This window comes from Myodes glareolus, chromosome 8, assembly GCF_982192425.1.
Source record: "Myodes glareolus chromosome 8, mMyoGla1.1, whole genome shotgun sequence".
NCBI classification, from domain to species: Eukaryota; Metazoa; Chordata; class Mammalia; order Rodentia; family Cricetidae; genus Myodes; species Myodes glareolus.
This window is the reverse complement of record NC_142033.1, coordinates 539084-556213: the sequence shown is the minus strand read 5'-3', so window position 1 is coordinate 556213 and position 17130 is coordinate 539084. Positions and strand designations below refer to the sequence as shown.

General features: G+C 41.0%; 1 protein-coding gene across 2 annotated transcripts in view; it reads left to right on the top strand.

Moving 5' to 3' along the window:
- The first annotated feature begins 4293 nt into the window (after nucleotides 1–4293).
- LOC146893730 (uncharacterized) overlaps nucleotides 4294–17130 on the top strand; it is a 133889-nt gene continuing 121052 nt past the window's right edge. Inside the window, exon 1 of one of the 2 annotated variants that reach the window (XM_087908746.1) lies at nucleotides 4294–4614. In XM_087908746.1, the coding sequence (XP_087764872.1) occupies nucleotides 4612–4614 (3 nt within the window). In that variant the 5' untranslated portion in view covers nucleotides 4294–4611. The remainder of the gene's footprint in view (nucleotides 4615–17130) is intronic. The other variant, XM_087908747.1, reaches the window with a different exon arrangement.

Here is a 17130-nt window from a genome sequence, read left to right as displayed (position 1 = left end):
TCTGAGTGAGTTGACACCAACATGTCATTATATTCTTTACTTTCACAAATTTGTGTATTTTATAGAAATTTTAGAAGAGCAAAAAGACTACTACCTGTTAACAAATTTTTTACCTGTCCTTCCTCCTTATTTTCAGCTATGTGATTGACATATATCTGGTAACAGTTTTCTGGTATAAGTTTGGCTAAAATTTCATCTGTTGGTAGATAATTAGATGACAGAATGTGTGGGCTCTCTCTTGGATATTTTTGAAGACAGTAGATAGGTGTTGAAAAAAGGGCTTGTTACACAGTGGTGGTAATGATGGAATTAGAATTTACCATTTCTTTTATGTTAATTTTGAGGACTGGCTGAAAGGTTTCATTATTAAAATTTGATTTTCAACCCATAAAAGAGCCCAGAAAAAAGAGATTGTCAGGAGATATGTATGGAGTGGGCTTAAAGAATGGAAGCATTTCTGCCAAATTCCAGAAAGATGTGCACATGGATATAACTTTGGTGTCGACTGGAGCTTTCTAGATGTCCACTGGTGTAAATGGACCAGAGCTTCTAGAACAGTCACAGAGAATTTCGTGCTTAGATTCTTCAGTGGTGTTTGGTCATCTGTCTGATTCTCAATCCCTTCCAATCCCAATGATTCTGGATTTCTACCCGGAAATTTGCATCTGGGCTCCAAAGAGGAAGAACATTCTCCAGCAGTGAAAGTGATATCTGGGAGTGAGTGACTGAACTGTGATTAACAGTTTAGTCTGCAATTTATTCTGCTCTGTGTAAATAGCATCTGAGAAACTATATGCCCAGCTCTTCTTTATTTTTCAGGCCCCTGGTTTTATAACACTGTACATGCTATGTCTCTGACACAAATATTATTAGTATTATAACTACAGAAGGGTTTTAAAATTTTCATATTTATTCCATATTTCTAGTTATTATACAGTATGGGAAAGTTTTTCAAGCCTTATTTATTTACTTTTAAAAAATGACTTTTTAAAACAGTCATTCAAAAATATATTCATTCATTTATAGTGGTGTGGGTCTTCCCACATCAATGAATATAATCCCACATGGTAATGTTCAGTCTTGACTTCTAGGCCATCCTAGATCCTGTCAAGTTGTCAGTCAGTATTAACCACTGCATTTCTTTATGTTTATAAGTATGTATGAGGACAGGGTGTGGTGGGTAGAGCTACACATTTGTGGTGGTTGAGTCTTATCTAACAGGACAGATGGGCCACAAGTGGGCACCAGAGTGGAATTCAGTCCCAGTGACTCTGGACCTCCTTCCTCTGTTCTTCCCTAGACAGCTGAGAGCACCATTTGAATTTCTTCTCATCTCCACTGGAATGTTCTGCTTTGATCTTCATTATCTACAATGTTCTTTTCTTCTGATCTCAATCTGATATTGAGACCACAGCCCAATCAGTTTTTTGTATTTTCCCTGGCTGTAAGCCCACTGGAACTTCTATTTCCTTCATTTTATTATACTGGCAACCCACCATGATGTGCAGAAGAAACTTCAGGATGAGATTGACAGAGCTCTGCCCAGTATGGTGAGTGGATGGTACCCAGAGAAGGCGCTCATAGGAAAAGAATTAGCAAGAACATGACTCATCAGTCTCAATAAGAATTTTTACAGCAGGCCATGCATTGGTTCTTCCACCCAACAAAAGTCTAAGATAAATAGGGGAGGGACATAGGAGATGAACGCAACCCATAGAAATACACAATCTTTAATACAGTCCTGGCTCTGATGTATCTTTTTCTGTTATTACAATAATACTAAGAGACACACAGAAAACCTAGGTGACCTTGAAAATAAGCAGCAGTCCCCCAGGTGTCTGGATAGTTATCTCTGCTGATGTCCTCAGGGTGCTGTCCCCACTATATGGTGGTAGGCTGCCTGTCACTTGTTATGGCAGGCTGGCCTGACACTCCTCTCAATGGCTCCTCTTTCCAGGCCATTAGCATGGCATTTGTGTGTGTGGGTGTGTGAGTCATCTAGGAATTTTTTTTCCCTGAGGTTTTGATGGTGTATTAGACTCCTTCCTGTCTTGCAGTTAGCATGACTTTTAAAAGTTCTTTGAGTGTCAGTGCCCTCTGCTGACCATAGTATGCATTACAGTCAGTGTGCTGGACAGGTTCTCTCAGGAAGTATCCAGGTCAAACCCTGTGAGGTGGCTAATGTTCTAGCTTCAGCTATTTTGGAAAGCACCTAGATACGCAGTAGAGCGGTGCCTGCCTTTGTGCTTTCGTGAATTCCTAAGTATTAGTCACCTGCTTGTGGGATGCAGCCATGGGTCCAGTTGTGCTGTGGGGAGCATCTCATGGCTGAAGTGCAGGGAAAGGACAGCTCGGCAAGTTCCCATATCCTTGTCATCCTGTCTAGGGAGGGGTTTGTTTGGTGGTGAATAGAACTTTAGAAAAAGAGGAAGCCCAAACAGTTTGGGGAGTTTAAAGCGTCACTGAGCTCTGGCCAACAACCTAAAGAAGAAGATGGGAGGAGAAGACAGCTGTGCCTTACAAAGTCAACACTCAGAAAGGCAGCAGACCCAGCAGAGCCTCATGGTATCAGGCTGACTTGTAGGGGTCATACTGGGTACGGATAGAGGTCGGGAGGGGGCTAGTGGCCTCCTGAAAGAGAAAAGTGCATGATCAGCAGGTGAACTCACATTCCTACAGGCCTATTATAGCTGACTCCCTGACCTGCCACCCTGGAGCAGAGATTGGGTAAGTCTCTACCTAGATGGAGAGTCCTTGGTTAACCTTGACATTGTTTTTAAAATTTCCTTATTATTTCATAAGTATGGGTTTGTGGAGTCTAATCTTGGTTGTCATTTACACTACATCTCTAATGCATGCATTCAGGCACTGGTGAGGGATTTTATTGATTGGTTAACTTGAGGTGCCAAGACCCATCCTAAATCTTGCACACACCTTCTGGAGTCAGCCCACAGAAAAGAACATGGAAGAGGGAAGCTTCTGTAAATTTGTCTATTTGTCCTCACTCTCTTCAGCAAATCCATCTCTCCTGAGGCATTCCCTCACTGGTATTAGACCCTGCTTTGGGATTTCAATGCACACTGAAGTCTAGCAGCTCTCTTGGACTCACTTTGGGAGTCCTGCAACTGACAGGGACTGCTGAGACATTCAGGTTCCTAGACTGAAGAACTGCCATGTGCTTGTCCTTTACATCAGGAGACCACATGTGTAGGACTAGCTGGACCTCTGCTTGTGAACCACTAATATAAACAGCCCTTAATATATATGTTTCTGCATTTGTGGATGTAGGCTATGTGTATGCATGCGTGTCTGTGTGTGTGTCTGTATGTGTGTCTGAGTCTGTATGCATGGGTATTACTTCCAGTAGCTCTGTTCTTTGGTGAGCACTGATTAAATTGGCTGTTTGGTTTACTCTTAGTTTTCAATGAACCACATTCTGTCACTGAACAGCTCGCCAATCGGGAAAACTGTCTGACCAGTGAACTCTGGTGCCCTGCTGTCTTGTCAGGTGTCTTTGCCTTCTTTCTTCTTGCTGTGATAGAATACTGACCAAAAATAACTTCAGAAAAGCAGACATTTCTTTCAAATTGCAGATAAATGTCTACCATGAAGGGAAGCCAGGACAGAAGCTCAGAAAGAAACCTGGAGGCAGGAACAGAAGCAGAGGTCATGGAGGAACACTGCATATTGGATTGCTCCTCATGGGTTGCCCAGCTTGCTTTCTTAAACTACCCAAAATGACCATTACAGGGTGGCACCACCCACAGAGGGCTCTCTTTCCCAAACCAAGCACTGATCAAGAAAACATGCCACATATTTCCCTTCAGGCCACTCTGATGGAGGCATTTTCTCAACTAAGGTACCCTCTTCCCAGCTGACCTGACTTTGTATTGAGTTGAAGACAATGAAAGAAAGAAAGAAAAGAATGGAGGAAGGAAGAAAGAAAGATAGAAACTTCTAGCATATAGGGTAACAGATTCACTCAACCATGCCATTTTTAAAAAATGTGAATGCTAGGTTTTCATATTAGGTCCCCGTGCTTTCTCAGCAGGAAGCACATGGACCGCCATCTCCCCACCTTTGATCCGTGCTGTTTTGATTTTTTTTTTTTCTTGAGAGAGGGTTTCTCTGAGACAGGGTTTTCGTAGATGTTTGGCCTTGAACCCACAGAGACCTGCCTGCCTTCTTTGTAGAGTATTGGGATTATAGCCTTGTGCCTCCAACAACAAGTTCATTTCTTTTTTTTTAATGCCAGGTTATTTAGTTTAATTTTAGTTGATTTTCTGAAATTGTATACTTCCTTTTAAAACTGAACCCACTGATTTACATTAGCAAAAGACTTGCTGTTGAATTTGGCATAAATTTCCAGCCAATCTGGTACAAGTCTGTTTTTAGATTAGAAGCCAGCCCTGTATCTCCATGCTGAGTCCCTTCTGTTCACCTGGCCCTGTCACTCAGACCTCACCAGCCAATCAGAGCCTCCAATAGACCCGCCAGTCAGATGGGAGGGCTCTTCCTGGAGTCGACTTCCTTTCAGAGATTCAGCTTCCTCACGCACTGCAGCTCGGACTGTCTTGTGGGCAGATAGCAAATCGACTTGGCAGCTGCACCATGGTGAGTCGGGGGTTGCTCTCCCCAGACGGAGGAGTGGCCGGGCTTGGCGAGCGAGGGACCGCTGTACCTAAACTAGGTGGAGCGGCCGCTGAGGCTCCCGGCCGGTGTGGTGCCGGGTGGGAGCCAGCAGACAGACACAGAATTTAGCATCTTCCTGCCTCAGTATTCCTAAACTTGCAGCTCTCTGCTGGCAGCCTCTGAATCCCTTCACTGCCCGGGCTGTGTCTGCACAGAGCAGAGCGTGGAGAGCCGCAGATGGTGGTGTCTGTCGTGCTTATATTGTCGCATGTGGAGTGAGACCAGCACATTTGCCAAACGCGGAGACTCCTGGTCTTTCCTGGGTCTTCAGAAGTTCTGCACTTTTAACATTTAGGTTTGGGATCTGTCTGTAGTTAACCTCGTGGGGCTTGTAAACGGTTTCTCCTGTGTAGAGTAGCGCTTTACTACTAAACTGTGATGTAAATGAGTATAGTTAATAATAGAATTAATGGTAAAAGGATTTAGCGGTTCTTAGGAGATATTAAGTTACACAAAGTAGAATTTAAGTGAGGGAGGGCTGCATCCCAAATATCCAAAGATGAGTAGCATGCACACCGTGCCTGTTAGAGATTAGTATCATGACATGCAAATATTTGTTCACCAGGATTGATCAGCCATTAAGCAGCATTCCTATTACAAATGAGACAACGATGATATACAACCAGCCAGAAGACCCACTTCCCCATCAAAGGCCTCTGACCTGCTACTCAGGCACCATTATGGGGTCACAACCTTGTGGTGTCTAGAGAGTATAGCAATTCCAGAACAGTTGGATTTTTCAGCTGTGAGGAAAGCAGTTGTGACTCAGTGTCCCCTGTGCTGATTGAGGTGGACTGTCTGCAGCCCCACAGGGCATTGCCCTTGCTATCCTCTTGGCTAACCATCATACATTCTTAGATTACAAGTATGCTGCTCCACCGAGCTCTAAAATTACCAGTTTGAGTCATACAGTGCGACTGTCCATTGTAGTAACAATGAAGGTATTTGCATGTGGAGCATGGCTTCTCCCTTCAGACCAGAAAGTAGAAAGGATGTACTGTGTACGCTGGAGGGGGTAAACACACTGGACGATAGCTAGATCTTAGACTGAAGTTTAAGGCCGTGGGCTGCAGGGGTGCCCATTACAAAGAAGGACACAGTGATGGGGTACAATGAATGACTTAATGTGTAATTCCCATCATACATTAATTCCTTCTTTGTGAGTGAAGACAGACACTGGTGGGTGTACAGTTTAGGAAGGAGAGCTTGAACTCCTAAGTATTTAGTTTCCTATTAGTGAACTCTCCCATGCAGATAATGTTCAATCCTGGTTGACACAGTGAAGTCAGTTCAGATGTTTGTGACACAGGCCATTGGCTGTAACTCCATTTGGCAGCTTACAGCACTCAGCAGCTAACATTTTATATGGGACAAAGTCATGCATTCTCTTATTAATGGCATTCTCCCTACCATGGAAGTGCTTACTCTGTTTTAAAGTCAGTATAACTATGTGTTCAATTATTTTTATTATTTTAAGAAGTCAATTATTGGTTATCATTTCTTAGATTTCATTTTCTTCAATGACATGACTGCTATAATCTCTTTTTTTCTATTTTCCAATGTTTCCCAATTTTTGAATTTTATTCTACTTTTTAAGTGCTGTTTATTTATTCATCTATTTATTTATATCAGTTTAGAGCAGTGATTCTCAACCTGGTGGGGCATGACTCCTTTTGGGAGATCAAATTAACCTATCACAGGACTGGCCTAAGACCACCAGAAAGTACAGATATTTATATTATCATTCCTAATAGTAGCAAAAATATAGTTATGAAGTAATAATGAACATAGTTTTATAGGTGGGGAGATCCCTACATCATGAGTAACTGTATTAAAGATTTCCAGCACTAGAAAGATTGAGAACAACCGGTTTAGATTAATGTCTCCTGTAGCTCAGGCTTGCATCATACTATGTAACTGAGAATTGCTGTGAACACCTAATCCTGCCTCTGCTACCTAGTGCTGGAAAGAGAGTTCTGCAACTCCTACCAGGCAGGACCTTTACTGGTCTGTGTGAAGGAGAAATAGATCAGTGAATGAGCATCCTCCAATTTCAGTAGATTTTGTTGTGAATTTACAAGTCAAGTATGACCCGTGTAGGAATTGAGTTCACTGACTAACTGTAAAGCCAGTGTAGTCACAACAGACAAAGGATGGGCAAGAAGAAGAGTAAAATGTTTCTTGTTGTGAGTAGTGAGGTGATCAATTTTAGATGTTCCATAAATGTCCTGTTTGGACATTTGATGGGTCCACAGACCACACACAGGACCCAGTCAGTGCCTTGGAGGAGAAACAGGACGTGCTCTGGGAGAATGGAAGATTTTATTAAACTACAAATTTCCAAGATCACGGTCTTGTCTGACTATAGTGTGGAAGGACAAACCTGGAGGATGTTTGCTTTTTGAGACATTCAATCTCTGCTCACCCAGTAGGGTAACTGCTAATGTCTTGAAGCCCAACTGGGTGGTCCAAGAGGGACTCTGGTTGGCAATTAGGAGCAGCAGAGATAGTTTCCAGGTTCTTTCCAGGATTCTCTTGTTCTGCTCTCGGGAGCTGTAAGAAGGACCACAAGCCATGCCATGGTGAATGTAGGAGTTCCCCAGACCAGGAAGAGCAGGTTGGCTGAGGTGTCAGAGCTGCTTGGACAGGGATGATCTATGATCCATACAGGTTCTATTGTTCTTTGTGGTTACCTGGGTGTGGCCTTTGGCCTCTGAGCTTTGTTGAGAGTGTGGGAGACTATGAGCTTGTAATATTGTTGCCTCACACTATGTAGTTGAGAATTGCTTTGAAAACCTATTCCTGTCTCTGCTGCCTAGTGCTGGGTAGATAATCCTTCAACTTCTTCAGGACTGGGCCTTGACTGGCTAGTGAGAAGGAAAAATAAACCAGGTGGTGAGTGACCTCCAGTCTCTCTGACTTTCAGTGTATGATTGTAGATGAAGAGGGTGAGTACATAGGTCAAGCTTGAAGCTAGTAGATTCACAGTGCAGTGAGGGAGAGACAGGTCAGTGGCTGAGAACTTTCCTACATCAACAATATTGAGATTAGCATTACAGAACCAGGTAATCAATTTTAGGTGCTCCTCAAATGTCCTGATGATCATTTTTTGATGTCTACAGACTGGGCAATAAAGAATCTGGATAAAGAACTGAATTTATCATGAAACCAAATAGCTATAGTTACAGTAGTTCAGCCAAAAGAGATCTGAGTAAAATGTGGCCCTGCCTAACAGGACTGTTATTTTACTGGTTTTAAATATACACCCTGAGATAAAAGGTTTGAAAAATCTTTGATGTGCTCTAATATAAATCCCTTGTTTCTGAAGCACATGGCCATATATCCTGTTTCAACTTTCCAAAATTATTTTTTGAGATCATAACTATATCATATCCACATTCTCTTTCCTGTCCCAATGATGTAGGTAGGCCTTCTGTCTATGTTATTTTCATTGGTCAATAAAGACACTGCCTTGGCCCTTTGATAGGACAGAAAATTAAGTAGGCGGAGTAAACAGAACAGAATGGTGGGAAGAGGGCAATGAGGCAGATGCCATGGAGCCAGCCCCCAGGTCAGACATGCTGAATCTTTTCCCGTAAGCTGCCACCTCGTGGTGCTACACAGATTATTAGAAATGGGTTAATCAAGATGTGAGAGTTAGCCAGTAACTGACTCTCGAGAGATAATGGGCCAGGCAGTGTTTAAATGAATATAATTTGTGTGTTGTTATTTCCGGGGCTAGGCCAGCCATGCAGGAGCTGGGCAGGATGAAAAGCAGGCCTGCCCACAGCTCTTCCTTCTACATCCCAAGTCTTACCATGACCCCTTAATATCTTCTAATCCGTGGCCCATTTTTCTTTAACAACAGTTGTAATTGTGACTTGTGTTTGGCTGCAGGATTTCCCAGGTATGAGGCGATGGGTTTGCTGCACTGCACATTGAGTGTGTAAAGGAATGTGCATACAAAGGACCATGTGCTTTGGATGAGGAACAGGGTATGCTCTAGGATATTGGCTGAATGTGTACTGAAATACAAACTTTCTGGACTAAGGCCCTGTCTATTGCGCTGGGAGGGCAGAGCAGGAAGTACTGTGCTGTCTGATTCATTTGATCTCTGATCACCATTAGGGGAGCTGATAATATTCTGAGGCCCATCAGGGTGGCCTTAGCCAGTGAGGGACTCTGGAAAGTTTTAGCAATCAGGAATAATAGTGGAAGGTAGGTGGCAGGTTCTTTCCAGGATTCTTCTCTACTTTTGTTCTAATGAATTGTAAGGAAGACCACAAGCTATACCATAGTGAGTGTAGGGTATTCAGAGAAGGTCTGTTGATCTGTCATTTCTGCTTGGATTTGGAGGGACCGTGTGCCAGACAGTGGTTCTGTTGCTTTATATACTGACCTGGACAGTGCTCCTTGTCCTCTGAGCCTCCCTGTGTATGGATTTCCTGGGGAGAGGGAGACTCTGCAGCCCTGGCATGGTAGGATATTATGCTTGTAATCTTACTCTCCAGTGTACATACAGAGTCATGCTTTTGGTGTGCAGTGGGAAGACATATTTGAAAACTAATAATCTGGTTTCTAGAAGTTCTGAATATTGCAGTGTACTTTCAAATTTGTCTTATAAATGTTGCAAGTAGTTTATAAGCTGGTAGAACTACAGTGATGTTGATTTAGCAATGCATGTTTTAAATGTTTCTAACTTTCTGCTACCAACAGCTGCAATGGTGTGATTCATTGATGTTTAGTTCCAGGGGACAAAGGGAGATTCTGAGCTGCAGAGTTTTCTTAGGTGTGTATGGTATTGGGCAGGTAGATAGGGCAGAGTCTATATCTTGTGCTATAATCCATGTGACAGGAAACAAAAATTATTCTATATTGTTTTGGGATTGGGCATCAGTTTACCTGAAACACAAGGAAGTCTAAGGGGCTTCAGAACCATAGCAGTAGATCATCTCTTTTTGCAGAGAGGGCTCTATAGCATGATGTCTCTCTGGAAGAAATACTAGTAATTGGAGGGTCAGAGACAACAATTTAAAAATCACTTTGAGGTAATTTTGTGAAAATTGTGAAGTCTTTATTGAATTTCTATATACATAGAATCATATGTAGCTGGATAACATTGGTCAAGATCACACGTTTCCTGCCTAAGTTTCCTTTGGTCTTTTGATTAATAGCTGACTATTTCTTCTGCTTTTGTTCTTAGCTTTCTTTCCATTCTCTCTATTCTTTTCCAAATATTATACACATTCTTGATTGTTCACCTTTGTGGGAATATTTTTTTTTCCCCCAGACAGGGTTTCTCTGTAGTTTTGGAGCCTGTCCTGGAACTTGTTATGTAGACCAGACTGGCTTCAAACTCACAGAGATTTCCTCTCTGTTTCCTGAGTGCTGGGATTTAAGGTGTGTGCCACCACCATCCAGAAAGAAGTCATATTATGTCAGTCTGTGTATTATTTTTTTCATAATCACATTGATTACTCTGTGTGCTTCCAATACGAATGTAGCCTTGTAATCAGCTTTCCTGTTATAAATTGTTGGAATTTGTCATTGTACTATATTCATTTATGGTGCAAATTTAACATACACATCATCTTAATATTGATGTATCATGTTTCCAAGGATCATTTATTTACTTCTTTATTTTTTTTAGGTTTTGTTGCTCTTGTTGTTAATCTGTGAGAAACTTTTTGTTTATTGGATAAGCAGTATTATGGATGTTGATAGTTGGCTCAGCACATATTCATTTTGGGGGTGACCTGAGTTCAGATACCTACATGTAAATTGTGAGGCTAATAAGTCATCTCCCATTTCAGATCTAGGGCATCTAAACCCCTCTTTTTTGTGTTACTTGTATACATATGGAAGACGTTCTCACTCTTGCACAAACATATGCAAAAAATAGCAATAAACTTGTTTTCAAAAGTGCTTGTGACTTATAAAGCAGTAGAGTAAAACAAGTTGCTTTAGGTGTGCACTGATTCTTTAAAAATCTATTATCTTTCATTTTTTAAAAAATGTTTTCATTTCCTTACTCTGATTGCAGATGTACAGGCAATCATCAATCAGCAGCAAAATTGTGTCTAAGTGATTCTAACAGACATCCTTTTCTTTATTATAAGATAATGAAGTGTTTTTAGTAGTAGTCAAAATTATTTTCTGCAAAGTTAAGACAGGAGAAGGTTTCAAGGGATTCTCTCCACTCCTGGAGCTTTCCTCACCTGGCCATTATCTATTATTGGTAAAAGATAAAGAACTGAAGTATATAGAATTAGTGCTGGTCAGTGATTTTGTAGAGTTTGATTTTGGTTAGAATCTTGTAGTTTTTATTTAAAGGACCATAATGTGTCTTTGTGTTGTTGTTTGTCAGTGTTACCCTTCTATGTTTTTGATTTTATTAATTGTTAGTTAAGTATGTTGCTCATTTTCTGGAAAATAATGGTTTCACCAATTTTGTTTTCAGGTTTCTCATGTTATGAGTTCCTTGAGTTTTTGTTTTTTCTGAAGTTTCTGTGGAGAGACAGTTTTAGTTTTCACTTCTTTATCTTAGATGTTTGCCACTTTCCCTTTCCTGGCATTTGTATGTTCATGTTTGTGTTTTTGCTGCTTAAAGATCCAAAAGCAATGCACTAATCATGTTAAAAAAAACTTCTTGTATATTATCTCTTTCTCCTACTTAGTCTCAGATATCAGCATGACATTGCTTAGAGTGATCTGAGAAAATACCAGTTGAGAATATGCCTAGGTCAGAATACCTGATTAAGGTATCTGAGAGAAATTGTGTTGATTTTGATTGATATAGGAAGGCTCTTCCACTGAGTTGGCAATATCTCTGAACAAACAGCCCTGGAATAGATAGGAGAGCTAGCTGAACAGAAGACAAGGACAAAGCAAGAGGAAAAGCCAGAAATCAATGGTTCCACGTATTTTGCCTTTAGTTATTAGCTTGCATATCTATCCTTAGCTGTCACAAGGAGGAATTGTGAAATAGGGTTAGCAGCCAAATAAGCATGTTCATTACCTGAGTTGCTTTTGATTGCATAATTTAATAAAAACAACAGAGAAGAAAGTCAGAACAAAAATGGGACTCAAAGGGGATTTTGTTGCTGCAAAAGACCTGCGAATGATGACTCTGAGAAGAATGCTCAAGAAATCAGAAAACTGGACAAAGAGCTTAATCAGCTGTTCTTGTAGGACCTAGAAGATGGGAATGTTGAGAGTAATGACAGACAGTGGAGGTCAAGGTCATAAGATTTTAGTGGGCAGTAGACTCTTCAGGGAACCATGGAGTTGGCCCCTGACCTAACTGACTTGAGAGACCTGTATCATAAAAGTCCATGGTTCCTGGGTCACAATATACCTCCCAGTTCCTGACAGACTGTTGCATTCCCTTAGGCAGTAAGCATTCAGACTGATTTGTGCTTCTTTGTATGATCCCTTAGTAGTCAAGGAATCATGAAGGCTTAACAGGAAAATTGAACTTAGACATTAATCTTGTGTATGCAATATAGCTTGTAAACTTCATTATATCCTGGTATACAGAGAGATTGCTTGTTCATTTCCCAACTGACCAGACTTGTAATAATTATACTGAAATTGTATTAATTATAAGACTGCATATCCAATAGCTTAGGCTTATTAAGTAATTTTCCTATCTTAAATTAAGCCATTTTTATCAATCTGTATACCACCACATGGCTGTGGCCTGCCAGTAAGGTTCCATCCAGCATCTGTCTCCTTCAGTAGCTACATGGCATCTCCCTGACTCTGCCTTCTTTTCTCTTCTATTTCTGCTTGGAATTCCCACCTTGTTCTATTCTGTGCTGCTATAGGCACAAAGCAGGTTTTTTTTTTGTATTAACCAATGGGAATAAAACATATTCAAAGCTTACAGAGGGAAATTCCACAATGTCCTGGAAGCTACAACTGTTTGATCCTAAAAATTGCCATTGTCTTTTATGTTGGATAAATAAAAACTCTGAGTATTCTCAATAAAACAGTCACACCCTTGTCTTGTTGTGGCCTTTCTAGCCAAATATGGCTTCATTCCTTATGGCCCCATCAGGTGATCTTAGCTTGGTACACAAGCACAGGTACTTAGAAGACTTCATGAAAAAATTATCTAGAGATCATTTGTGTGATATTTTTGTCCTAATCTTTCTTATTCTCTCCATGTCCTGAAAAAAGTGCATAGGCAGAATTACAAAGGAATAAACTGATTTTCTGTACAAAATACTGCTTCAATTGGATGGTTATTACTGATGACTCATTCAGGTCTACAGTGCAAAACAAGAAGAAAGAGATGACAAGTGTAGCTGTAAATTTTCCTCCCATCTGCCAGCTCCCAAATAACCATTCAGAGGCTTATATTAATTATAAATATTTAGCCAATGACTCAGACTATTACTAGCTAACTCTTACAATTAAATAAATCAATATTTGTATATATCTGCTTTGCTCCCTGATTCATGACTTGTTACCTCACATTTTGTTCCTCCTGCAGCTCTTGGAGTCTCCTCAACTTCACCTTCTTTCTCTCTGTATCTGTTTGAATTTCCTAGCTAGCTATATTCTGCCCTTTCATAGCTAAAATAGCTTTATTCATCACCAATAAAAGCAGCACATATTTGCAGCATTCAGAGGGACATGGCATATCAGAAAAGTGTGTTTTGATAACTACAGCAATAGGTAGTTTCAGATGGCAGTACAGTGGTTAACAGGATGCAGAGTTAGTTTGTCAAGGATTTTAGCACCATTAAAGGAAAGAGCCTGGCTGTACATTTGAAGCCTAGGAACATGATCCAAGTGTAAGACTGCATCTAACTAAACCCTTAACTCTTGGAAGGAGTACACACAGGAATTCCTTGTTCCAGGGGCAACGTCATACAAAACTTTCAGCAAATTTGATCCAAGCTTGGTAGGGTCTTTCAAATCTTGGCAGTATTACCTATGTCATACTGATTCAGAAAATAAGAAAAATGCAAAATATAAAGGTCATGGATTCTTCTTTTGTGATCAGATCATCACTATTTTGCCCATCTCTGTTTGGTAGAGTCAAAGCCCCAGTAAAGAAGAGATTGTGAGAGTTCATTACATGAAGTGGTGGAGATAAAACTGGGTCACATTTCAGACCACAGGATGTTGAGACACCCAAGCTATGGGACATCTGCCCTGGAGAACTGCATAGGGGTGTGGAAGTAGCAAGAGTGAGATATATGAGAGGTTGCAGGGTGTTGTGTGATATTTTGATCATAATTGATAAAAGCATGTTTGGGGTCAGAGAACAGAGTTTAGCTATTTACTGACCAAAAGATGTCATAGAGGTTTGGAGGACCGTGGATACATAGGAGACAAGAAGTAGTAAGGTTGGTCCTAGAAAGGATCTTGACCTTTTTTGGATAGAGGAATGGAAAAGGAAGATTCGCTGGTGGCTTTTCCACTGTTTCTCTGATCTTTTGGGTTTTTACTCCTGATATCAGACTCCCAATTTTTATTGATAAGATTAATTAGTTAATGTTTCATCTGTCCCCCTAAAAGATATACTTAATAAACAGAAAGGAGTATCAAGACACCTAGATAGAAATTGCACAGTAGTTTATTAACTTTAATTTTTTGATGCTAATGAAAAGGAAATGGCAGCTGTGGAGAAAGTTAAAAGTCATAACTTTTCATTTTTTATTTAGACAAAAAGGAAATTAATTGAAGATGTGTTACATCCATTTATGCTGTGAAATATTTGTTTTAACTCTGTGAAGCTGTGTTATTTTCCATCCTAAGACACCTAATTGATCTAATAAAGATCTGAATTGCCAATAGTTAGGCAGGAAAGGGATTGATTGGGAAGCCAGGCAGAGAGAATCAATAAAAGGAGAAAGAGAGAAGGATTGAGGACCAAGAAGAAAGGGAGGAGAATGTTGGGGACCAGCCACCCAGCTTCACTGTTAGCCACAGAGTAAGAAGTAAAGAAAGGTGTAGAGAATAAAGATAAAATCCCAAAGGCAAAAGGTAGATAGAATAATTTAAATTAAGAAAAGCTGACAAGAACCAAGCTAAGGCTGGGCATTCTTAGGTACGAATAATCCTCCAAGTGATTTATTTGGGAGCTGGATGATGGGCTCCCTAAAGAGCCAAACACTAAAAAACTAATTACAGGATGGATCTTCTGTGATTATATGCCTAAGACTGGTACAACAGCATCCTGGGGTAGATCTATTCCCAATTTTCTGAGGAACTGCCATTTTGATTTCATAATAGCTTTATAAGTTTGTAAAAGCTTTTTTCCCCATAGATAACCAGAGTGATATAGCTAAAGTGTTACTCAGCTCATGCCAGTCTATATTTTAAGACTTTTTCAATGACTTGAAATTATTAGGCCTGTTCATATCCTAATATCCATTTGGGAGGCTCAGAGTCACCTGCTTCTCCAGATTCAGGAGACGTGACACTCTCTTTCCTTATATGTCACCTGTATACACATGGAAGACATTCTTTCTCACACATAAACATAAACAAACTGTGGGGAGAAACTTCTTTTGAAAAATCCTTGTGACTCATAAAACAATTAGAGCAAAACAAGTTGCTTTAGGTGTATAATACAAATCATACACTGTTTCTTTTTTTTTGAAAGTAATTTTATTAAATTATAAAAGTTTCCATTTATGCCCCTCTTCCCAACACCCTCCCACTCCCCCCTCCCTCTCCTCCTCCCTCTTTGTCCTTAAGGGCAGTCAGGGTTTCCAGCCCTGTGGGAAGTTCAAGTTCCTCCCCCCTCCCTCCAGGTCCAGGAAGGTGAGTATCCAAACAGACTGGATCCCCAAAATCCAGTATATGCAGAGGAAACTAGTCCCAGTGTCATTGTCAATGGCTTCTCAGAAAGACTCCGGGCCAGCCACATTCAGAGAATCCGACCACATTCAGAGAATCTGGTTGGATCACGTGCTCGTTCAGTCGCAGTCCAACTGCCCTTGGTAAACTCTCATTAGATCCGACCCCTTGTATCAGTGGGTGATAGCATCCCTCACAGTCCTTCGTCATTTTCTTCGTCCTTCTGCTCCTCATTTGGACCTTGGGGGCTCAGTCCGGTGCTCCAATGTGGGTCTCCGTCTGTATCGCCATCCATCGCCAGATGAAGGATCTATGATGATAAGCAAAATATTCATCAGTATGGTTATGGGCCAAGGCCGGTTCAGGCACCCTCTCCTCTGTCCAGAGAACAATCTGGGGATCTCACCTTGGACCTGCGATCCCATATATAATCAAGTCTCCTGTAAACCCTAAAATGACTCCCTTAGTTGAAATATATTCTTCCCTGATCCCATATTCAACCTTCCTCCGTACCCCCCCCCCCCACCCCCATCCTGGTCAACCGAGCTTTCCCCATTCCTCCCCTACTCCCTTCTCTCTAACCCTCTCCCCTTCCAACAACCCTCCCACCCCCCCCCCCCATGCACCCGAGGTTACCTGGGACTTTTGACTATTTCCTACCTCCTGGCGGATAGCTAAATAATCTTCATCAGGTTCATCTTCTTATTTAGCTTCTCTAGGATCACGAATAATAGGCTCAAAGCCTTTAATTATGGTTAGAATCCACTTATGAGTGAATACATACCACCGTGTTCCTCTTTTTGGGTCTGGCTTACCTCACTCAGTAAAGCGTTTTCTATTTCCATCCATTTGCATGCAAAATTCAAGATGTCATTGTTTTTTACCACTGAGTAAAACTCTAATATGTATATGTTCCACACCTTTTTTAACCATTCTTCTATTGAGGGGCACCTAGATTGTTTCCAGGTTCTGGCTATTACAAATAGTGCTGCTATGAACATAGTTGAACAAATGCTTTTGTAGTATGTTAGGGAATCTCTAGGGTATATTCCCAAGAGTGGAATTGCTGGGTCCTGAGGGAGGTTGACTCCCAGTTTCCTGAGAAACCGCCACACTGATTTCCACAGTGGCTGCACAAGTTTGCATTCCCACCAGCAATGGATGAGTGTTCCCCTCACTCCACATCCTCTCCAGCATAGGCTATCATTGGTGTTTTTGACTTTAGCTATTCTGACAGGTGAAAGATGGTATCTCAAAGTGGTTTTGATTTGCATTTCCCTGATCGCTAAGGAGTTTGAGTATGACCTTAAGTGTCTTCTGGCCATTCGAAGTTCATCTGTTGTGAATTCTCTGTTCAGTTCAGTACCCCATTTTTTAATTGGGTTAATTAGAGTTTTAGTGTCTAGTTTCTTGAGTTCTTTGTATATTTTGGAGATATTTTGGAGATCAGACCTTTGTCTGATGAGGGGTTGGTGAAGATCTTCTCCCAGTCAGAAGGCAGCCTTTTTGTCTTACTGACAGTGTCCTTTGCTTTACAGAAGCTTCTCAGCTTCAGTAGATCCCATTTATTCATTGTTTCTCTTATTGTCTGTGCTACTGGGGTCCTACTTAGGAAGA